This window comes from Amborella trichopoda, chromosome 10, assembly GCF_054954075.1.
Source record: "Amborella trichopoda isolate Santa Cruz 75 chromosome 10, AtrichopodaSantaCruz75HAP2 v2.0, whole genome shotgun sequence".
Taxonomy (NCBI): Eukaryota; Viridiplantae; Streptophyta; class Magnoliopsida; order Amborellales; family Amborellaceae; genus Amborella; species Amborella trichopoda.
The window spans coordinates 44,284,941-44,309,211 of record NC_142345.1 but is presented as its reverse complement, the minus strand read 5'-3'; the positions used below and the strand labels follow the sequence as shown (position 1 = coordinate 44,309,211).

The 24,271-nt window shown below is 36.6% G+C and overlaps 1 protein-coding gene across 1 annotated transcript; it reads right to left on the bottom strand.

Annotated features, from left to right (window-relative positions):
* Positions 1-1,941: 1,941 nt before the first annotated feature.
* On the bottom strand, positions 1,942-18,094 carry LOC18447475 (enhancer of mRNA-decapping protein 4). Its single transcript, XM_006857572.4, has 12 exons — positions 16,657-18,094; positions 14,277-14,326; positions 14,042-14,198; positions 13,528-13,746; positions 8,905-9,033; positions 6,615-8,192; positions 5,735-6,091; positions 4,568-4,687; positions 3,799-3,969; positions 3,203-3,358; positions 2,831-2,953; positions 1,942-2,578 (listed from the first exon to the last, which is right to left on the bottom strand). Exons 1-12 carry the CDS (start codon positions 17,512-17,514, stop codon positions 2,273-2,275), a joined length of 4,224 nt encoding a protein of 1,407 aa, XP_006857634.1. The 5' UTR covers positions 17,515-18,094; the 3' UTR covers positions 1,942-2,272.
* Between the last annotated feature and the right edge of the window lie 6,177 nt (positions 18,095-24,271).

The following is a 24,271-nucleotide window of genomic DNA, read 5'->3' as shown; positions in this document are numbered from 1 at the left end:
AAGGTTGTTTTAATATTGAAAAACCCAATCATCTCGATATTGAGATGTATGCATATGAAAAAAAAATAAAAAAAGGTTTTGAGTTTAAGAAAAAGTGCATCATGCAACACATTATCTAGATCGTTCATTTTCAAGATTTTCATATGTTTATAGATTTACTTAATTTTAACTATTTTTTAAATTTAAAATTTTATAATTAGATATAAAAATAGATTTTCAGATGATCCTAATAATTTTTTACACTAAAATTACATGTTATGATAAAATTTGGAGGTGAGCCTTAATTGGATTGTTTAAAGTTGCAACCTTACAGAAACCACACCCAAAAAAAGTTAGCTCATAGTCATAAGGTATCAATGAACCGGGACCCAACAGGTATACCCAATACCCGACTGGTCCAGATATGTATCTAAATTTTGGACTCCAAAGGTCGGGTCCAGGTCCAAAATTTTAGATCCAGTGTATCCGACCCCTAGGATCCAAAGCACCTTTCTAGGAGATCTCTCTCTCTCTATTAGTTTGCTTTAAATTCACTCTCACACTCTCGATTCTCGAATTCGCTTTGAACTCTCGCTCACAATACTTCGATTCAAGAAATGATCTCTATATAAATGAATTTATTTGTTTGGATAGATTGAAAGAACCACCAAATTACGAGAAAAATCTCTCCCCTCTCTTTCTCATGATTCACTTTTTGGTCTCACTGTGTTTCACATCAATAAATGAATTTATTTATGGGAAGGTGTTTTGTCTACTATAGCATCTTCTCAAGGATGGGTGTAAGAAAGAAAGCGGTGGTCCCACCAAAAAACAAAACCAACCATCTATAACTATTTTTCAAGGAATATTATTTTTAATTTTAATAAATTATTATAATTTACATATTAATGACCCTCATGTCGGAGATTATTTGTCTAAAACAATAATAGGACTAAAAATTGAATCGTAAAGGGAGGGCGCATGTATACATGAGTCACGGGACTCATAAAAACCACAACCTTGATCATAAGAACCTCTATTTCTCTCTCTCTCTCTCTCTCTCTCTCTCTCTCTCTCTATTTGCCATAAACCCTCCCTTACCAGGCTTCCACTTCAAGAAATAAAGTTCTTATGTCGAGCAACCGGAAGAAACTTTAGGGCACGTTTGTTTCTCATGAAAATATTTTGGAATAATAGTTTTACGTGAAAAGATGCACTAGAAATCAAAGACCAATTGGTGTGAAAAGATGACCTAGAAATCAAAGACCAATTAATGTGAAAATATTTCACATGAAGGAACTTTTTCACGTGAATATATTTTTCAATTATTTTCACACGAAACTGTTATGTTTTAAAATAACATTCATAAGAAAAAGCAGAGGAAAAAAAAAACCTCTAAAACTTGGTGCAATTCTCTTACTCTCTCTCTCTCTCTCAAAATTGAAAAAAGTTCATATAAGGATACAATCTTATAATGTAAAACTCAAGAATCCATCGAAAAAGGTCATTTTAATGTTGAAAAACCCTTTGATTGATCATCTCGACATAGAGATGTATGACCGTAAAAAATAAAAAGTTATCAAGTCTTTACAAAATATTATCTACACCATCCATTTTCAAGATTTTCATATGTTTACATATTTACTTGATGTTAACCATTTTGGAAATTTAAAATTTTATAAATAAAAATAGATTTTGAAATAATCCTAATAACATTTTACATCAAAATTTATCATAAAATTTGAAAGTGCACCTGACCTCTACAGCTAGAGATGCATCCGCATGCCAACTGCACCCCCGAAAATTTGGCGGGGTAAAAACATCGACACAACCTCCAAATCACCGTTGAAGTCTCCCCCCTCCAAATTACAGACATACAGGTCTAAATGAATAAAGAAGACAAATGCTAACAAAACATCACGCACAATTATAAAAGGAAAAAAGGAAAGGGAAAAATATGGATTTGCAGAACTGAAGAATTTCTGGATGGCATACACACTTGTTCTTCGTGTCTTTTACAATACCCCTTGCAATGCATATCCAGTCTTTTCAGCACTAACAAAAGATTGAGAGAGCGAGAGAGAGTGAGAGAAACCAAAAAGAGAAAACAACTACAAAAACACTTTTTCGGATCCCCTAATGTACATACTCACTAATAACTCTCCCTACCAACAATTTACATGACAATCAATCCCATCCATTTATATATCAATCCATCCATGTATATGCATTCCTCCATGTATGTAATTATCCATCCATGTATGTACGAGACGAGTGAGAAACACCACCACCATCATTTGCAGGTTGACAAAAGGGAATTGATGATGTGCATGACAACACGCAAGTTGCTACTGTCGGACGAGCTCGTAGCGAGAGACATGTGGTGCATAAGCATTTGGTAAACTTGCTCGAGGATACCACGCACATGAGCGTTGATGATGGGGTCCGTAGGGTTTAGAACCAAAGCAGCCTCTCTAATCCATGTCAATTTTCGCGGTGAATCAGGTCCAAGATCATATGTTAACCGCTGAACGAGAGCCAAGATAATCCCTTGGCTTAAGGGTAATGGCACAGTTGAGAGTAAGGCTGGCAAATCGACCTGCAAAAGGAGGGGAAAAAAACCACAACTTCAGTTTCCAAACTTATTTTATTTTATTTAACTTTTATTTCTATTTTGTGAATTGAGGTTGGAAAAATATGCTATGATGTGCAGAGCCATAGAATGTCCAGGGGATCGCAAATGTCGATCGCCACCCCGTCAATAAATGGATGGTGATGGGAGAGATGGTGGGACCTACTACTTGATGTGAAACACAGCGAGACACAAAAACAGAGGTTGAAGTATAATTACCTGTGAGCACAACCAGGAAATCAGAGCAATGTCATTTCTTTGAAGAGCCTTGGTGAATGCTTCGTCGAATTTGTGTTCTGCTATAAGTCTTGATAGCTCCTTTGTTGGGTCTACTGGAGCCTCCTGTTAAAAAAAAAGCATCTCCTCCAAGTCAGCAAATTCATTACTATACACTCAAATAAACAGGTCAATGTGAGGATTGTCAAAATTCAATATATTTCATGATTATTTTACTTTTCAAAATCATGAACGAGGTTAAGAACCCAAAAGGAAAAGACAAGTACAATGGCAAAATGAAAAACAAGCTTAAGAAAACACAAAGAAAGCAAGTATGCCTAGTTATGCTGATTTGGAATGGATGAGAAACATTACCATCTCATGGAAAGCAGCAAGAGAACCATTGCTTTGCTGCTTAGCCAATGGGTTCCCCAAATTTTGGTTTGCTGCAAGAGCCAAAATTTTGCGTTGACCATCTGCTAATTCGGCAGACAATGTCTGAGTGATTGACGAGGCAGAAGCAACAGAATCCTGCACAAGCACAAAGCCCAGGAAAAAGCACGTTATATTGTCATCATGTCAGAATGGAGGGGCCCTCTCTCTCTCTCTACAGGCATGTGGACACATGCTGCCCATGCGAGTTCAAGCATGAATCAGTGTTTATCTATAGTCACTGTGAAAAACATAAATGATACATGTGGGAGAAGGATTCAACCTTAAAGTTTGTCCCCTAAATAAACTAACATACGTTTTTACATTTTATACTATGTCAATCAAAACACTTGCAAAGAATTAAACTTCTCTCCATATTAGGAATTAGGACAAACAAAGTATCACCTAAAAAAAAATTTCTACCCAAAAATGAAAAAGTGAACCACTCACTACACACACGCACACATAAATATATGCACTGTTTGCAGAAAGTTCATTCATCCATGCATGCATGCATATAACTTTACAAAAATACATACCCGCAATGTCATGGCCAAAGAAGAATGTGTTGATTCAAATTGCTGCAGAGCAGCAGTAGTGTGCTCTGTCATTCCCTTCAGGAATGCAGTATCAATTTGCTCAAACATGGCCCTGCACGATGCCTCAAATGCAGGTATCATTGAAGACTCCATGCTCGACCTCAATGCATCCTGAAAATATAAAGGTTCAGGTATCAAAAGGCTCAGGAACTAAAACAATTAGTTCAACTGTAAAGGAGCAGAGGCGACATATTCCTTTAGTACAAATAAATAAAGGAACACCCATGGAATGTAACCTATCTCCAAAAATAATGCCAAAATTTCAATAACCATTACAGAGCTTTGAAGAAACTTGTGCTAACATCAAACCATGCCATCATCTTTACAAAGAAACAAACTTATTACCCTTGCAGGTACTCTCGCTCTCCCTCCCTCCCTCCCTCCCTCTCTCTCTGTGAAAAACTAAACTGATTACCCTTGCAGGTACTCTCTCCCTCGCTCTCTCTCTCTCTGTGAAAAAGTAAACCGATTAACTGATTACTCTTGCAGGTACTCTCTCTCTCTCTCTCTCTCTCTCTCTCTCTCTCTCTCTCTCTCTCCATGTTCGCTGTAGTTTGCTGTGCATACTTTTTGCACAAAAATTCTCAGCACCTAGTTACCATTATCCTCAAAGTATTACAGATCATAGACATATTTCCACTACTCCAGGGGTAATATTGATTTAGGACATTTCCCTGAGATACATGATTAACGAAATAATCTCACAGACCTGGATAGCTTGCTTCACAGAGGTTTGAAGTTGTGACTGGATTTGTCGAGACACTGAAGATTCCAGCCTTGATCCAATAGTCTTTTCCAGTTGATTCATAGCTTTGTCACCAAGTGCCTTCTGCAAAACAGGCAGAACCCAAACAGTAGCAATTAGAGACATATGGATGAGTTTTTTTTTTTTTTTCAATCAAGCTATCTTTTCTTCTTTTTCTTCTTTTTTCTTTTCTTTTTGGGGCAGGGGGAGGGGAGCTATGATTTGTTTTTTTTTATCCTAATGGGTGGTATGCTACAAAACTAAAAAAATCTAATAAGGATGAGCCCTAGAATTTCTTTTGATGGAATGAACACTATATTATTTGGACACATCAGGCAACGAAAGCTTCAGGCAACTTAAGTACTTTATTTATCGATTTAATGGGAAGCAGTTCATTAAAAATAAATATTTTTTAAAAGAAATTCTTCTAGGATGCCATTATACAATGGTGACCATTGGACTCCAACATAATTTTCTTTGGTGGAAAGAATACTCGAACTATTATTAGTATTATTGGCATAGTATCATCAAGGTAATAAGTAGCACATAACAAAGTAAATCTTTTTATCAGGTTTTATTGGAAATCATAACGTACTGTCAAAGTGCTAATTTTTTTGCTATAAGGTATTAGGTGGTCGGTTGCCCCTAAAAAAAATAAGGGTTTGTATCTGAAAGTTTTCACCACTGATTCACCTTGTCAACAATTCCAATAGAAGAAATGCTCCAGTTTCTTAAAATCTTTAGATCCATGCACTATCATCCCTCAAATGGACATTCATAATCAATCTTTGAGAGGCAATTCGTTTGGACCAATTTTTTCGCAGTAAGTCTCCCAGCGCCCCCCCACCTCCACCCCTCCACTCCCTCTTATAGAAATGATGTTGGGGTTGTCCAAGGATGATCTGAAAATTTTACGATAAAAAAGATTCACCTATGTTTCTGGGAAGCTCTTACATGTTGTAGGTGCTTGTCTTTCATTATAGTACAGGATAAGCTCCAAATTACAGAGGTGGATTTCTCAAGAATCACAAACATTTGCTTTAACAACACATAATCCCAGTCAAAACAAGGAAAAACATAGACAAGCACACAGAAACTAGGGAGATAACAAAAAGTAGAAAGAATTTAAACCTGGAAAGATTCAGCAATGGCAGAAGAAACCATCTTTCCAATAACTGGGGTAATGGCCTGGCCTACTGTTGGTCCCATTGTAGCCAACTCTTTCTTAGTCCTCTCTAACATGGCAGGCACTTCCTTGTTTGTAAAATTTGTGATCAAGCTTGTAATCTGTTGGGCTCGTTCCCTTTCAGCCTTCTCATGCTTCGCATTTTCCTCTTGGAAACGGGCCCACAAGGCATCCATATTGGCCTTCACAAGTTTCTCCATGCTTCGACCAATTGCTGCTTCTATTTTCTTGCCTTCTTTCGCAACTGGGACAGAGATCATTGCAGTCATTTGCTTCTGCATTTCCTTTTGCATGGTAACAAGCTGAAAAATAAATTGAATAAGAATACCAATACAATGAAGATTATCTATCGAAACAGAAAAGGAAATATAAATTGAGTTGGCATGAACACTTCATTTAAACTAAAATTATCATCTTAAAAAATATACCAATTGCAGTGGGTCTGTTTGAGTAGTCACATTACCAATAAAAATATTCAATACATTATAGCAAACTTCAGAGACTAGCATAAAAGAAAGAATGCATAAGAGGGGTATTACACAAGAGATGACAAAGAAAAGAGTAGAAAATAATTAGGAACAGGAACAGAAAATCCTTCGCATCCTCGAAACAACCGCTTTATCTTCCCTGTTTCTTGAGAATAGATTTTTTTGTTTTAAACTTGTTACAGATCATTTCACCATACAACTACATAACTAATATTCATTTTGCATATTTCTTTCTAGAAGTTATCAATTATAGATGAATGCATAGAAGTAACTAAGCGCCTCCTTACCACCATCACATGATACTATTTAAAGGCTAAACCCCTAAAGTGATTCTCACCTGATTTAGGGTCTCCTGCATGGCAAGAATCTGAGAGGAGACAGCTTCTGTTGAAGGAACAGCTGAGCTGCAACCAGGGTCCCCACTTAAAGAATCTGTTGAATTAAAAGGACTTGGTGCTGTTGATTGAGATGGCTTTGCTTTTTGTTTCTTCCCTTTTCCAGCTGATAAAGGAGATTGTGTTGCATTAACATTTGGTGAAGTTTCGTTCATTTTAATAGCTATATCCTTTGGGGTTCCCTGACGTTCTTCTACCTGAGCACTTGAAGACTGCTCTCTTTCCTCTACAACTCCCACTTCCTCCACTTGGCGAGGCTCCTCAAGGGAAAATATTTCAGTAGAAGAAAAGCATTCTCTAGCAGTTTCACAGCTGATATCAGACGCTTGAGAGAGAAAGCATTTCTCAGTCTTCTCAGAAAATGGAGCAAGAGTTCCCCTCTCCTCTACTTGATCTTGCCCACTCTCTCCCACTACTTTGACTTCAACCTCTTCATTGTTGGCTTCAGCATTGACAGTCACATCTTGGACCTGTAGTTCTCCTCCTCTCAAATCTTGGGTAACTAGAGAACTATCAGAAGAAGATATCTTCATTGTTAAACTCTCAGATGAGGTTATCATGTTTTCTGATTTCTCGAACAACATGGGAGCACTTGGAACGACAGAGTTTTCAGTATGGGTAGATTTTCTCTCTTCCTTTACTGAGCCATCATCTGAGGGGGCATTAGGAAGGGCCTCGACCCTCCTCTCAACTGAGTATTCATGAACCAACTGGTCTCCACCAGCCCCTTCCTCGAAGCTCTTAGTTCTAGGACTTCTAAAACCACTTAACCTTCCTGATAATCTTGGACTCAGTGGAGGAGGTGGGACCGGAATGTTACCCAGTTCAGAGCCAGAACTTACACTAGCCAAGCCCGAGAGCTTCACTTCTGAACTCGAAGTACCCAATTCATGACTCTTAAGGACCTCTATGGGACTGGGATATACAGGACCTTTAGCCATAGGTGCACTCTCGGAGCTGCTCACAGGTAGAGGTGATCTCGGTCTTGGCATTCCCCCCATTTCAGGAGATGGATCAGGGGCAGAATAGGTGGAAGAAGTATTTGCTGCCTCAAAAGCACTACAAAGACCAGACACCGCATCTGACCCCAAGTGCTCCAATGGTGGTGGCAAACACTGAGATAAATCTAGGGCATATTGTTGAATGGCTTGCGTTTGAACGCAATATACCTGAATTATACCTAGGTCCCCAATTTGTAAGCCATTGGTTGTGCCAGTAAAACTCAAAATTGGCATTGTAACTGTAAATTCAGCTACATAGTCCATGCGAGTACCAGAAGGAGAAGATCCAAATTCTATGTGCACTGCATATATAGCATTCTTCTTTGCGTTTGCTAGTAAGATGAGGCCAACACGAGGTAAGGCCACAACTTGGTTGAAAAATGCTTCTTCAGGCTGAGGTTGAGATGAACTCCACAGATCCAGTGTCTGCATGCACTGCCATTGTTCAGCATCACTTGGCAAAAGCCATCCCTCAGGGCCAGCAGAGGCCCACAACTTCAGTTCTCGGTTGAGAGCACCCTGTAAAAAAATTTGAACATTGAAAAATGCATCAGCATAATTGACATAAGGGCAAGTAATAGTAGCCCGTTGGAGTATGGTAAAATCATACTACATTGGGTGCATGACCACCTGATGAAATGATGATTGGAGATGGAAGGGGATCCACTAGAAGGACACGACCCTTATGAAGAGGGTACCCAAACTCCCCTTCCATCAGCATAAATCATTTGATCAACAGGTCATGAACACAATGGACAATGGTTTTCCATAGTCCATTGTATTCCATCATATTATCATTGACATAAAACAGAATCTGAAGAAGGTTCCTGAAATGATCATCATCATCGAAGCCTTTTCCCAACTAACAGGGGTCGGCTACACGAATCCTGATCTAACATTTTGCTCTATTAAGAGCCATACCCTCAGTGAGGCCATAAATCACCATATATTTTCTCACTACTTCCAACCATTTCCTTTTAGGCTCTACCCCCTGCCCTTTTTGAGCCTTTCACTTGAACTGACTTGCACCTCTTAACAGGTGTTGTATTGGCCCTACGATGTATGTGGCCAGCCCACCTAAGTCTACTTTCGCTCATCTTATCCAGATTGTAGCTAACCTATCATCACATATACAATATTCACACCCACAAACTAGGGAGCCCTAGAGGACAAGAATATTTCACCATATCAATAAACAAAATGCTGGGCATAAAGGAAATGAGCAAATTACAGCAGTTAGAAGAACTATGTGATCAGGGCGGTGAGGGGAGGTTAAGAATGCAACAGAACCAACAGGTTGACCATCATGGGGCCTTAGAGTTGCAAGAGGCAATGACTTCTTGTCTGCCCAGATCTTTACCTGCATAGAGAATACATATAAGCAAACAAGATAAAAGAAAAAGAAAGAATTGCGAGTCCCAATCACCCACAAAAAGACTATCTCATGGATTCCAATCAATTAGAAAATTGCAGATGGTATAATAAAGGGAGATTTTTCCCCAAAACCGTCACAAGACTCACACCAAACATTAGTTCTGGTTTCTTCTTAAAATATAACGATAGTAGAACAGATTCTTAATAGTATCACAAAAAGTCACAAAGTATAGTTTCCCTTGAATTCTTGTATGCAAGGCCTTCTTAAAGCAGTTTCTTTTCATTATATCGTGATAAGTGAACAGACTCTTAACATATAAAAGAGTCATTTGAATTATGATGTTCTTTTAATTGTTGCATTTGATGTTTTTGGCCCTTCCAACTCGAAAATATGGTCTACGGATCAAGGTTTTCAGGATATAATTGCAGCTTGGTTGGTTCAATACAAAGCATGAAGGTCAACCAACTTTGGATTAATGAAAGGAAAATGGACAAACCATAGAATGTAATATCTCCAGGAATAACAGGTTTTTAAGGAGATAGGGATTGACAAGGGGCAAAACATATGACTCACTGATGTCAAAGAATAGTAAGGTACATTGTAAGGATGAAGTGCAGTTGTTCAGGTTCCAGGCGGTTATGCCATCATGCCTAGGTTTTGGAGGGGTTCAGTTCACCCTTGGGATTTGCTTTAAAGTGGAAATTGGCTCAGCCTTTTGTTCTAGATTGACCTCTATAATGACACAGAGGCTTTCCAAGAGTGTCCAGCAAGAGCATGGTTCTCCATCAGGTTCTTCTTACATGCTTTGCAAGAACAAAAGAGTGGCTAGGTTATCTCCTAGCCAACTCTTTTTTTTTTTTTGGGCAAATATCTCCTAGCCAGCAAGAGCATCGTTCTCCATCAGGTTCTTCTTACATGCTTTACAAGGACAAAAGAGTGGCTAGGTTATCTCCTAGACAACTTTTTTCGGGGTAAATATCTCCTAGCCAACTAGTGTGGAACAACTTGGCCTCTCCATGCAGGAGAATGCTTTGTTGAATTATCGCTGGTAATAAGATTGTCACAAGTTATTCATGGCACTTAAGCAATGTATTCAACGAAATATTTACTGTTATGAATAACCTCAGGTCTCTTTCCACTGTTCATGGACATAATTCCATGACGTGCCAGATTGACTGGCCAAAGATGGCATGTATAAATCACCTCTTACGATTTCAACAATTTGGTGTATAAATGCCCATTTTGTAAAGAGCTAAATGGTGCAAACTTGTACAACCAAATTTTGATGTAATACAATACCACACACACATACGCACACACACACACATATACAAATATATTTTCATAATGGTATCATCTTCAAAACTGGGGCTTCTAAATCACAAAATTGTTACATGCAGAGAAGTTGAAAAGACCGGATAATCTGTTGACACCTTGCCCTTGTGCTGCTTGCTTTATCTTTTTTTTATTATTATTATTGGCAAAAACAAATTAGTCATTTTAGTTTCTTCGTACATCATGATAGAGCAAGCGTGTGATGCCATACATAGTATCTTCATTTGCTATTTATCGTCCCATACTCCCATCCATTCCTTTAGCAAGGTCACTACTCTGGAAAATGTGGGACATAAACCATCTTCTGAGGTATTAGGAAAGAACAGAACAACAAAATTTTCAATAGCATAGTCAAAAGACTCACGTTGCTAGAGAGCAGATACAACACTCTGTGTTCTCTCGGCACTCATTATTAATTAGTCCCGATAGGGCAGATGAAGGGTTTATGAGTGGCAGCCATTGGCATCCAATGAAGCTGAGACAAAGGCATCACATTTGCTGAAGCATGCTCAACTTAAAGGACATAAACTCACCGTTGATGGCATCATTGTCAAGAATCCATGCCCTTCTAGGATGTGCACCATCCTTAGTTTTGCTTTGGTTTTTTTTTTTTAAAGCTATTACCAGGGTACAGTTCTACATGTCTTATCTTGTCTAACAAGTTTCTGGAACTCCAGAATAGTGGGATGGAAGGATCTACTGAGCAGCCTGTAAGAGGTCCACCAAGTTTTACTTAATGTCATTAGGCAAGCACAATGGAAGACAGGCCAGTACAATGGAAGATAGACCACCTGTGCAGGATCATGAACCAGATGGGTGAGATTCTGGATCTCAGTAACTAAAGGGAATGTTACATGATGTTATGTTGGTAGCAATGTTTGACCACTCAGGCAAGTCGACCAGAGGGTTCGGACTCACCAAGTAACTCGGGCTCGGCAGGGCCCTAGACCCTCCAAACTTGGGGGTATATAGCATTTGACTAAAAATGATTACAACACATTTATAATTAGTCTAATATTTTATAAAATCACTTATAATTGACTTATTAGTAGTTTTTTATATATTAATGATTGTTTAGTGATTTTTAATATTGTTTACTATTCTTTCCATTTATTTTGAGAAATGACTTATACCAGTTTATTGATTTTTTTACTTTTCGAAAGAATTTTCCTCATCTTTTGATATACTTTTTTTCCATTGTTTATCCTTTTACGTATTTTTCCCTCAGTGTTTTGTGACTCGGCCGAGTTACTTGGACTCACCCTACGGGCAAGTCTGAGTTGCCCCAAGTTATATGTACAACTTGGGGTACATAGAAAAAATTAAAAAAAAATCTACAAAAATTGTAAAAGATATGAGAATAGTGTATATTTTTTTTATATGATTTGGAAGTTTTGTAAATGATTGGCAACTCTTTTTTGCCATAATCCCTATTTTTATATTTTCTTTTTATTTGGATTTTTTTTACAATCTCCCCATCCATAAATCAGTTTTTTTTACCTATTTTTTCTATACTTTTTTAAGCTTATTTGGATTGTCTAAGGTTGTTTTGGTTTTATTTTCCTTTTATTTATTTTTTCACATTTTTTCTATTTTTTTTAAATGTTTTAGGCTCTTTTGCGCTATATATGACTCGAAGTGGACTAGCCCAAGTCACTCAGCTCAGCCAAGGGATGATTACCTAGGCCAGATAGTGTCCAAACACAATTTTTCCTAGTTCTAGCAATTTTTTCAGGAATGTCATAAGTTCTTCTTTTTTTAAAATTATCATTTTGCTCTTTCCTGGCTCAGAGAGCACTTAAGGAGTTAGACTCCATCGAGTAACTTGGCCAGGTCGGTGGCTAAGTTCTGCAGCCGAGCCGAGTTCCAAAACCTTGATCAGTAGTGTAGTAGTCAAAGCATTCATAAGTTCTTTTTTTTTTCAGTTATCATTTTGCTATTTCCTGGCTCGGAGCACTATGGGAGTCGGACTAAATCTAGTAACTTGGCCAGGTTAGGGGCTAAATTATGCAGCCGAGCCGACTTCCGAAACCTTGATTGGTAGTGTAGTAGTCAAAGCATTCTTGTTGGATGAATGGTTTTCCCGTTCCTTCGAAGTGTTACTTATACACATTCTTGTTTTTTGCAAATCAGATGCAATTTGATGAACACCTCCTATCCCTTCACCAGATTTCCATCAGAAAACTCCTAGATTTTGATAAGAATAAGTACCTTACCTTTTTTATCTGTATAAGAATGGGCACTTACAACTTATATTCCTCGATACATGATTGATAAGAACTGTTGTGCATTTGTCCATTACTCACATCTACAACCCAAGTGGTGCCACGTTATGACAAATATGTGTACTATTTTAAATACTTGAACTGTGATAGTTTTTTAGCATGACACTTTCAATAAACAAGTACATATTTGCAGCCATTAGAGAAATGGGAGTGAAAATTAGTAGAAGTGCATATTGCACATTGCTAACGGATAACACACAATGCCATACATGCGAGGCATGTGCTGTCTCATTAGCTAAATTTTCAAGCACGAGAAAAGTAGCATCAAAGACATTGTTTAGGTCAGTTATGATTCATAGAAGGACCATTCAATCAATTCTTAAAGGTCTGGGGCTTGTTTGGAGTTTAGTTAGGATTGTTTGTTACAACATTTACAAGTCATAAAGTTGTCCTGCAGTTCCAGCTACCAAATGACATAATTAAATAATTTTTTAACTCCAGCTATTGAATAATTATAACAAATAAAATACAAATACAAAGTAAGAATCATAAACGTAGAAGGAATTAAGATTTTTGGATTTTTTTTTTTAGTTTCTTAGTACATCATTGTGCCGTGCTGACCTTTGTGCACCTCTCCATATTTATCAGATATCTCTGAACATGCATATAAAAGCTTTGACTGCTTAACTCTATAGCATAAAAGTAACAACAATAGGACATAGTTCCATAATTTTTTACAGGTTTTCAAAAGAATGTGCCGACAAAACTGTACTTACCAAAGGAAAAATGAACGATGAAAACGTTGGTTAGTAAGCCTAAGAATGTAGCACATATATTCCAAGTTCCAAACCAATATAAAATTAGGGAGGTCTATTTAAATAACTAAGTGCAGCAGAGCATACTAGAATTATGTACAGACCGTGCCATCAGTAGATGCTGAAACTAAACGAGTTGCCATCCATTGGCACATTGAGAGATCCGTGACTTCCCCATCATGTGTACCAATACATTGAACTCCATCTATAGGCTTGGTAACATGGCACTTGATAGGGTCCTCAGCAACAAAACCATCTCCTTTTGCCACCTTGGTCGTATCGATCTTAAAAACATGTTTCCCAATGCCAACCACCAGAACTTCCTGTTCACAAAGGTTCCATCAAAGACTAGGTTTCGTAAATGTAAATTCTAGAAGTCCAAGCATTTATAAAAGCTACATACTTAAACAAAACACATGTATAAAATTATATATATGTGTGCATGTCGATATTGTGTATATTTATGCATGTATATGGTGCATGTATCTTGTGTTTATGTTCATGTATGAGTTTAAAAACAGCTTTAAATCTTGGAAGAAAGACAAAAGTACCTAAAGAAAATATTCAAACAACTAACAGTGTACTTTAAGCAACTACGACTAAATTTGGATGCATTACTTGCTTGTGTGAGTGCCAACATATGCGTGGATGAGATGATTCGCCATCTACCACTATCTGCATGGCTAGGATAATGTCAGCTGTAATCTGTGGCTTATTCTCCTCGTCTGGGCCTTCAATTATCTTCCAAATGAATACTCTGCCGTCCACACTTGCACTGCTCATATAATAAATTTAGTGCTTGCCAATAATAAAACATGCAAAAACATATAAAGAGAAAATAAACAATAACAACCTTGCCAACAAATGCACATCCTCTGCGAAGAAAGCCATATCAGTGACCCTCTGCAAACAAGAAGAGCAATCAACAATTTAGTTTAAGAGTGATCCTCAAAAAGAAAAAAAATTACTTTAAGTTTAAAAGCCCACCTAGACGCTATAAGAAACAATGCTGAGGTTGACCACCTATCCCAGCTTCTTCTGATTTCTCAATATATCCTAGCTGATAAATAGAACCCTCAATCTCTGGCTTCTAATTACAACCTACCATTTGGTATCCAAAAGACTCGTTCCTCTCTAAATGGCCATTTATTCCAATCTGCCCATTTTTGCAGACTAATTCTTTTCTCTTTTTTGAGAATGATAATTCTTTATTGTTATATGGGCCTTCTGAGTCAAATATACCTACGAAGGGTCTCTTTCTCAACAGTCATACGTCTTATAATTAACTTTTTCCTTTATAAGTCATAGATCATGTAATTAACACTCTTTCTTAAGCTTTATACCATGCTTTCATCAATTCAAGTAATGAGTTCTTAATAGATATTTTAAAACATAGCCTATCCAATATGGACTGCCGTATTGACTTGCAAAAGATAAATCAACAAAATAATTATGACTCTCACACACCACTTAGCACATCGAACATCTTTTAGCCATATAAATAACCTTCTTCTAAAAGTAATTAACACAAATTCTTTTATGAAGTACATAAGCAATTCATTAATCAATAAAACCACGAGTCTCAAAGGTGTACTTGAATTTTTAATAAATTTTAATAAATATTTTAAATTATTATCAATCAAATCCTTTTCTCCACCTATCTCCAAAGCAACTCTGCTACTAAATCCACTATTGTATTCCATAACATGCATAGGTTTCACCTTGCTATCTTTCTTAGGGAATCGAACCAATTCATAGCATTTTTTTTTATAGTACACAGATTCCGTTGAAGAAGAACGAGCATATATCAAGTAGTATGACTAAGATGATCAAAAAATGTGCACCAAGAAACATTCAAAGAAAAACCCAAAAAATCAGAAATCAAGATACAAAGACACTTCTTCATCAAAACAGATTGATACCACTTCACTAGAGACAAAGACATAGGATTCACCATTTGTATTTCTATTTGTGTGATGCATAATCCATTCTGCAGCTCATGAATCTCCTACAAGATATCTGCCAGTTTTAGCTCTATCTTTACATGCAGAAGATCTTCTTATATCAAGTATAGTGGAAAGAATAGTCCATTGATTCTTCAAATTTCATCATTCTAGTGTATTACCTAATGTGAAGTGTGAATACAACAGCTTCCTTTTCTTTTCTTTTCTTTTATTTGACCTATATTAGTATGTTAATGTGTAGGAAACCAGTATCTTTTTCTTCTAGATTTTTTCTGCTCCTACCATCAAACTGCAAAGGTCAATTATATTTGCATCATTAACCCAATGTTCCAACCGCGTGTAGCAAATGAGGCATTATGAAGGATGTGGCTTTAAATGTGAACCTTGAGACTACACATATAAGACTTAAAGAAGGATCGTACAGAGGTGTAAGAGTTGACGTGAAATCCTGATAAATCACCAATCACATTTCCAAAACCATCACAAAAACAATCAAGAATGTTTCCTAGATTAAGACATGCCAAAATGAGCATAACTCTTTACTAAATCTACATCTAATCTCCAAAGGATATAAGCCTCTCCTCTTAAATTTAATGTCTCTCAGCAACAAAATATTAATTAAGCAATTCCCCAGTGGATGACATGATCACATTTAACAATAACAAAACTGAGACACAAGGAAAATGCTCTGACAATGCAATCTCTCCGACTCGTGGCAATACCAAGGATAGGAATATGATTCAGAAGACATATATCTCGATGAATTGCAATGAGGCTATTTGAGATTATCACAACAGGAGAAGTCCTAGAATTCTATCAATTGAGAGCAAACAATATAAATAAATAAAGAAAGAGAACACAAATAGGTAAATGACTATGATAATAATATCCAAGAAGAGTTCCTTCAAATATGCTTATATTTCTAACTCAATTCCACGAAATGCAATATGTTAATTTTCACATTTCAAGATACCAATCCGAATGAAAAATACATCTTCCTATTCAGTTTTAATTTAAGGGAATAGCACAATCAAGGTCAGACTCCAACCAATATCAACCAATGCAACACTATGAAACTTCTACAAAGCATTACTTTTTACACCCTTTTCTTTGCATTCCAAATAATAACAGTAAATCGCGACAAAAAAAAATTATAGAGCACAACAATTAGTGAGAACCCCATAATCAAAATGCATAAATAAATGGATAAATAAATAACAAAAAAATGAGAACCCAATTCTGAAAACACCAAATAAAAGAAGCATCAACCTGAGAATGCCCACGAAGCAACGATCTTATTGCAGTGTTGATATTCAAAACCCGAATCGCCCCCAACTTCAAACCATAGCATATGTAAGTCTTATTGACTGCGATTTGTCGACCAACAACAAGCCCCGGATCCGAAGCATACTTTGTTATCGGATTCACCTCAAGTTGAGGTTGAACCTCTCCAGGCCTTCTATCATCGACATCATACACAACATGATCCCCTCTTATATGTCTGCCTTTAGGAAGCTTACTACTAGACATTCTACTAGGTTGGGCATTTGGAGGAGGGGCTAAACTAACAGGAGGAGCAGTGGGAATTGCGGGAAATTGAGCAGGTGGAGGACTTGAAATGTTCGAACCTATTTGAGGAGAAGCAGTAGTTTGATTGAAATTGCTATCACCAGAGGATATTGGGCCATGGGGTAACTCCAAATTTGTGGGACCAAGAGGCTCACCTGATGAGTGGGTACTCAAAAGTGCCATTAATCTAGCACCTGGGTTAGGGCCAGACTGGGGTTGAGTGAAGTTTGGGTGAATTGGGGGCAAAGGGGAGCTTGTAAAAGGTGGAGTATTCTGAAAATTTGGAGTTCTAATTGGTTGAGAGCTTGGAATCTGATCTTGGGGATAATGCAAGTAAGGGTGGAATGGGGTGCTTTGGGGTGGGTAAGAGAAAGGACCAGACTGTAAATTTGGGAGGTTTGGGACCTGGGGAGAGCTAAAAGGAGGTGGAAATGGAGCTGAAGGCGGTGGGTTATAACCAGAGGGTTGATTAGGGTTCATATTTGACGGGTTTCCTGGTTTGAAAAGTTTTTGAACATCAAAGCCTCCTGTTTGATTTGGGTTTCCAGCCGAAGCCATGGAAAGGGGCAGAAAAGAGAGAAAAAGGAAAGACCCTTGTCTAGGTCCAGATGTTCAGTAGAAGAAAAACGGAGAGAAAAACCGAAACAACCTTGATTGTTTCAGAAATTTAGAGAGAGAGAGAGAGAGGATGAAAAACCCTTGATTGTTCCAGATGTTCTGCGAGAGAGAGAGAGAGAGAGTGAAAAAACCTTGATTGGTTTCGAAAGTTTAGAGAGAGAGAGCGAGAGAAAATGGGAAACCGAGTATTGGTTTCAGATGTTCAGAGAGAGAAAGATGAGGAAACAGTGGAAAGAGTAACAGAGAAATAAAAAAAATTAGAGATTTAGAGAACGTAGACAGCCACTTATCTGTGATTTGAAGGATTAGGGTTTTCCACATGAATCAGGATTCGCATCAGTGATTAGAAACTACGCTGCTAAACCCCAGTTTGGGGAAGTGGATCAATCTGAGAGAGAAATGGGAAGAGAGAGAGAGAGAGAGAGAGTAGTGGCATTATGCAAAGCTTGCCCCACAATAAAACCCCTCTCATTTCATTTTTTTTTCGATTAAAAATATCTGAAGTGCCCTTAGTGTTCCCTTGAATAAGGGGAACTGGGCTAATCATAAAAGCTTTCCAATATGCAAAATTTTTCTTGTTTTTTTTTTTTTGGTAGGATAGGGTTTTGATGAGTCATGTGCATCCTCTATTTAAATGTGAGGTTTAATTAAGAGTAATCCTCTATTTAAATGTGCGGTTTAATTAAGAGTAATAATTTTATGAAACCCTCCCACATCTATATGTGTAGGAATTCAAATGATCACCATTAAATTTGACACAAATCTAGGACTGATTTTTTTAGAGATCTAAACCAAATTTAATAGTGATCATTTAGGATCCTACACACATGGGTGTGGGAGGGTCTCATATGATCATTACTCTTTAATTAAATATGACCCCCCTTAAATTTTATTTTAGGGTTGGCTTTTAGATCACAATTTTAGGAGTTTTGACAACATGATATGAAGAAATAAAATAATTTAAAGAATTTTCCATTGTACTTTTGAAATTTTTTCTTTTTGACACTGTTCATTGTAGTTTTTGGTAGGGATATTATTTTATGGACAAAACTATCATAAAATATTTTTTGGTATTGGGATGCTCCATATTTTTCCAAAATTTTACACGAATTTTGTTGCCTCTTTTTCCATATTAAACGTATTTTTTTATTTTTTTTATTCTTTAGAATTGTGTGGTTGGTAAATTTAGAGCCAATCTGATATTTTACACATCGAGATCACCTTAAAATTGGGTTGTTCAAACATAGAGAGTTATCCCGTCTTAACAAGTGTATCATAGGGCAATTCAGCCAAATGATGAGCTGAAGGCAAAGAAATGAAATTTAGCACGTCAAACTGTAACAGTAGAGAGAGTTATCCCTTCTTAACAAGTGTATCTGCTATCATGTCAGCTTCACGGTAGATATGAAAAATGCTACACCAACAATTTAAAAGTTTGTGACAACAGTTGGCTACTAATGTGGGAAGTACTCATGAAGCCCTACGGTGCCATGAATAGCATTTAGAAGCAATGACGAATTACTTTCACTTTGAAAAGGAAAATATTGAAGTTCAAGGGCTAGATTAATGCATATTCTAAAGCCTAAAATTCCATATAGTTGTTTGTTTCAATGCCTAGGGGATGGCAAAAGCAACAATAAAAATACCATCGCCATTCCTGATAACCCCACCCTTACCTGGCTTGTCCCGGTTTTGGAAAGAAGCCCCTTCAACATTAAGCTTGAGATGTTGAGGATGAGGAAACGACCAAACAACTGGGATGGAAGCTTTGATTTTTGTTGTTGTCAAGAGATATGCAAGTTTTTAATTATCGCTTTCTCTGATATATGAAAGTTCCAAGCCTTATTCTTTTGTTAAAGTAGCTTGTCCGATGTTTCAGACATTTGACTAGCTTATTCCTTGAGTTTTTCTTTTTCATTTCAAAAAGAAGTTTACTTGCATGGCCATGGATGGATCGATGAGAATTGCAGGCAGCATGCATACCCATGTCCACACGATGATGACAGCCGCTACTTCCCCTTGCTCTTTTACTGGCTCCTCCCACTCTCTCACTCTAATACTTAAATCTTTCTCTCTAAATCTCAAAATCTCTCTAAGCCATAAGACAAACTCTCTCTAAAAAAATAGGAAAAAACCATGAGACGAACTCTTTCTCAAAAAAAATAGAAAAAAATAGTATGATGTTTCAAACGTTGGACCAACTATATAGATTAAAAAGCAAAATCAGTCCGATAATTCAAACATTGGACCGCTATTAAACCAAATAATAAGAATATTGTTTTGGTCTAATATTTGAAACATTCGGCTGTCCCAAAATAGAGGAAGACACCTACAATGGAATTGTTTTTCTAGATTAAATATAAGAAAAAGTATATAAAAATATTATTTACCTATTGTACAAGGAGGTCGCAATCATTTTTGTCCTTTAAATTTTAAAATGAGTATTTGAAAGAGTATCATTGAATAGACACAAAGTTCAAAAAAAAAAAATCGGATTTTGTGACTCACCTTAAGCCATCCAATGTGAGTCTAATGAGTGGGAATAGTTCTGACGTCCTTGTAATAAAGATAAATGGTCTCTTTGTAGACAATCCCCAAATATAATGGAGATCGAACAACCCACCTTTATAGTAATATGATATTTTAAATATCGGACTTACCCCTAAGCTATCAGATAACCATATAGTTTAGAAAATAAAAAATAAAAATTGGTCTGATATTTACAGCATTAGAAGATAAAATTTGGAATAAATAAATAAAAAAGAGACAATATGACTTCTATGTAAGGTTTGGGAAAATATGGGGCATCTCATAATTCCACAAATATTTTCTAGTATTTCTTAAATTTCCCTTTTTTTAAATACATCTTAGAGATGGATGTTTGATGTTTTGGAGAGTTGAATTGTATGTCATGATGCATCATATATTTTTCCTTAATAGTATTGTTTATAAATAAAATAGTCAATGAAACTATCAAATAAAATGGTCACAGTATTTACTAATAAAGTTGTTACTATTTATATTATTTTCAATTGGGCACCTTGTTAACATTTTATTAGAGAATGCCTAGTAGCCCTTGTTCTGATTTGAAACCCTAAACAAGTTAAGTTATTTCAGACAAATTACCAGTGTCGCAAGTTTCAAACACAAAACACGCTTTTTCTATAAAAAAGTTAATTTTCTTGGTTGGGAACTAGAAAAAGGTGGGCATGTTTATTCATTTTAGCATGGTGACTTTAATGGGTTAAATAACCCCAACACCCCCACTAACCAAAAACTTGTTTTAGATTTAGAACTCAGAACAAAGAAGAAGTATTTAGATTATTAGGCTCATGTGAAAACATTCATGTGAAATACTTGTAGACACCCCAATCCCGATTGAAAAAACTGTATGTGGACCCGTAACCCCCAAGACAACCATCACGGAAATCTACATCAAATACCCAATAAAAACCATAAGCAGAGTGCATAATTCAGTAAAGCAGGCTCAACAAACCTCCAAGAAAGAAAAAGGGGCCAAAAAGGGGTAAATCCGGGCCTAAGATAAGTAGCTGCGAGAGAGAGAACTAACGTGGTTTCCAATTTCGTCCTAAGGCGATTCCAAGCGCAATGATCGTTCCAATATTGTTAACGCCAATGTTAATGTTGTTAAATCGCATCGAGATTTGATTGACCAAGAAAGGTGGTTTAACCGCCTGACATCAAAATAAAAAAAAAGTAATCATTACCTGAAAAGTGACCGCAAGCAACATGAACGAAGGTGGCAATTTCGCCACCCTCTGATTGGCTGAAGTAACTGTCATTCGCCAAGCATGGAAATGCGGAAACTGACAACTAATGATTATTCGTCATTAGTATTAACGAAGCTAGCAAGTCCGTTAGATAATCTAGCGACCTTCAATTGGTTGAAGCAACTGCCCAAGAACAAGTTATGAGATAACAAGTTGGCTCCATCATGACCGGTGGGATCTCCACCATGAGTACTGACAGCCTCATTTGGAGATCAAAACGGCCAAAACGAAATATCAAGTACACCGCAATGCCGTTGACATTTCTGTTGTGAACATAGCATGGAACCGCCCAAAATCATGTGGGCCGTAACATCAAAATATCAGCGACATGACCCATAATCATTACAACGAACGGGTCCAATACTTGCGTTAACGAGCGTAAACGTCACGTTGGCTGCATGAACGGCCCAAATTCCAGCCATAAACTTTGGACGATGATTGAATATAACACTCGCCTAAAAATTGGAGCTAGAACCTCTCATTACAAGGGGTTGGTTAGTTGGTTGCCTGATTTTTAAGCTAATTCAGTACTAAGATTGTCATCCCAAAATCCCTCCAGACCTCCCTACACCCAGAATCTTACCTACACTTATCTTATATACAGAACCCACTAAAGCCAGACCCCTGGCTCTCTTCATGCTCGTCAATTGCCCGACCTGATAGATCTATCACCCTTTCAACTGGCAAATCTCTGACAGCTCAGGAGAAGTAATGTTTGAATTGGTCCTGAATTGGCGTCGTCTCCAGGTGTTGGGCCCTGGGGATCAACCTCGGGTTCTTTCATTTTGTTCATTTTAATTTCGTTTTCGGTATTGCTATGTTTTGAACCTTTTTAAGATAAAATCTTTCCCCCTTTTATCTTGATTTTCGAAAATTTCTGAACTGGTTTCAGACTTGGCAATTCAGGGCTGGCCGTCCGGACAAAAGAGGGCCGTTTGACCTAGCTTTCGCCCTGAGAGCAATTCGTCAGGATCCATTCTCTATCACTCTGATCTTGACTAGTTTAGGCCAAAAAACAGGCGAAAATGATATCATTCTGCCAAAAGTTTCGAGTATAAACAATACTTTTTATAAAGTAACTGCTTTTGGTTAAAATTATTGATATAACCACCTCATTGATTTGTTTATATGGTTTAAATATTTTAATAGAGTTTTTGTATTTGTCATCATCATTATCCTTAGCAATAGCAACAATGAGAGCCTTAAGGGTGGTTAGGCCTTTATTTTATGATTGGTTATTAGTTCTTCCAGATTATAAACAAATTATGTGATTAAACCATTTAAAGATCTATTTCCTTGACCCAAGTAGGTTGCATTCTTCAATATGTTCTACTCTTTTTAGTTTTTTAACCTATGATTGATTTCCAAAGCTAGAGCAGCCAAATAGATTAGATGCCCCCATGGGAGTACATCTTACATTTACTGCCTCTATCAGAACCTTATTACCCCAAGAGAATTATTAGGACCCAAATTTTAGGATGTAACCTCTTAAACCTTGGACCAGTCTCATGTATGTGTGTGGGTGTTTTGGATGCAATAAATGTGCTCTTAGGAGAATAGCATCTTAAGATTGAGTAGATACAACCCCAGATGATCAATTTTAGTAGTTTAGGACCTCAAATCATATTTTATTTTCTAGAATATTCATCAAGAAGCTTCCAAGTAGATCTCAAATTTTCAGATAAAAAAATCCTTCCAATTATATCGTCTCCTCAAGGGAGTAAAATATACTATGCCTCCACAAGGACACAAAGGCTCCTAAAAATTTAGTTTGATGGGTATATTAAGGGCAAATATGTCACAGTTTTCAATCTAAGGACCTAATATTTGCAAAGCATATTTGTTCATTTGTAGGCAAATGAGAATTTGACATCTAGTCAAGGGCTTAAACATATTATAAGTCAACATGAATAATCAATCTTAACTCTTAAGACTAGTTTCACAAGAAAAACCACAGCGCACTCTAAGGAGCCTAAATATTTATTTAAAACAATCATCACAGTCAAGGAAAGCAATCGATTGATCAAATTATATTCTCATTCAAGGTACCCGAAAAGAAAATTGGAGTTATTGCCTCTAATTTACATGACACTCAAGAGGAAGAGGAAGCCCCCAGTGAGACATACAAGATAATACAAGGAAATAAATATTTAAAGGATTTGTCTAGAGTTAACAATCCCTCAAAATATAAAGGTTAATATTCGAATAAGTTGTGATGGGTTTAAAGTCATTTTGTTTAAAATAAATTATTTTAATAAATAACTTAATTATTAAGAAATAACAAATTATAAATTTTTACAAAAGTACAATAGTATTTTAGAAGTTAGTGTCTTGAAATTTTATTTGTATAATATTTTTGTCCTTTAGCAAGAATTCCAACTTTATCTTTTATGAAAATGACAAAGGTAATTATTGTATTTTAGTGATATTTAGAGAAATACTCTTATTTAGATAAATAAGAAATCATAAAAAGTAGTTTTTTTTAAAAAAATAAATTTCATATTTAGTAGATGGGAAATGACCTTGTAAAACCCTCATACACCTATGTGTATAGGATCCAAAATGATCACCATTAAATTTAGCACAGATCTCTAGAAAAGTCAAGTCCTACACCCATGTGATAACTTTTTTAAAGATCTGTACCAAATTTAATGGTGATCCTTTGAGGTCTTACACAAATGGGTGTGGGAGGGTCTCATAGGATCATTACTCTCAGTAAATCCACCCATCACAAGGCACACTAACATTAACCTTTATAATTTAAATGATTGTGAATTGTAGATTATATCATATTTAAAATGTTTTGGTAACTTTTTTAGTACATTTAAAAAAAAAAATATTGGAGATCGATCAGAGAAGATCCTTTGTTGTGCAAAGGTATCCTCTTGACCTCCATAATCATGATT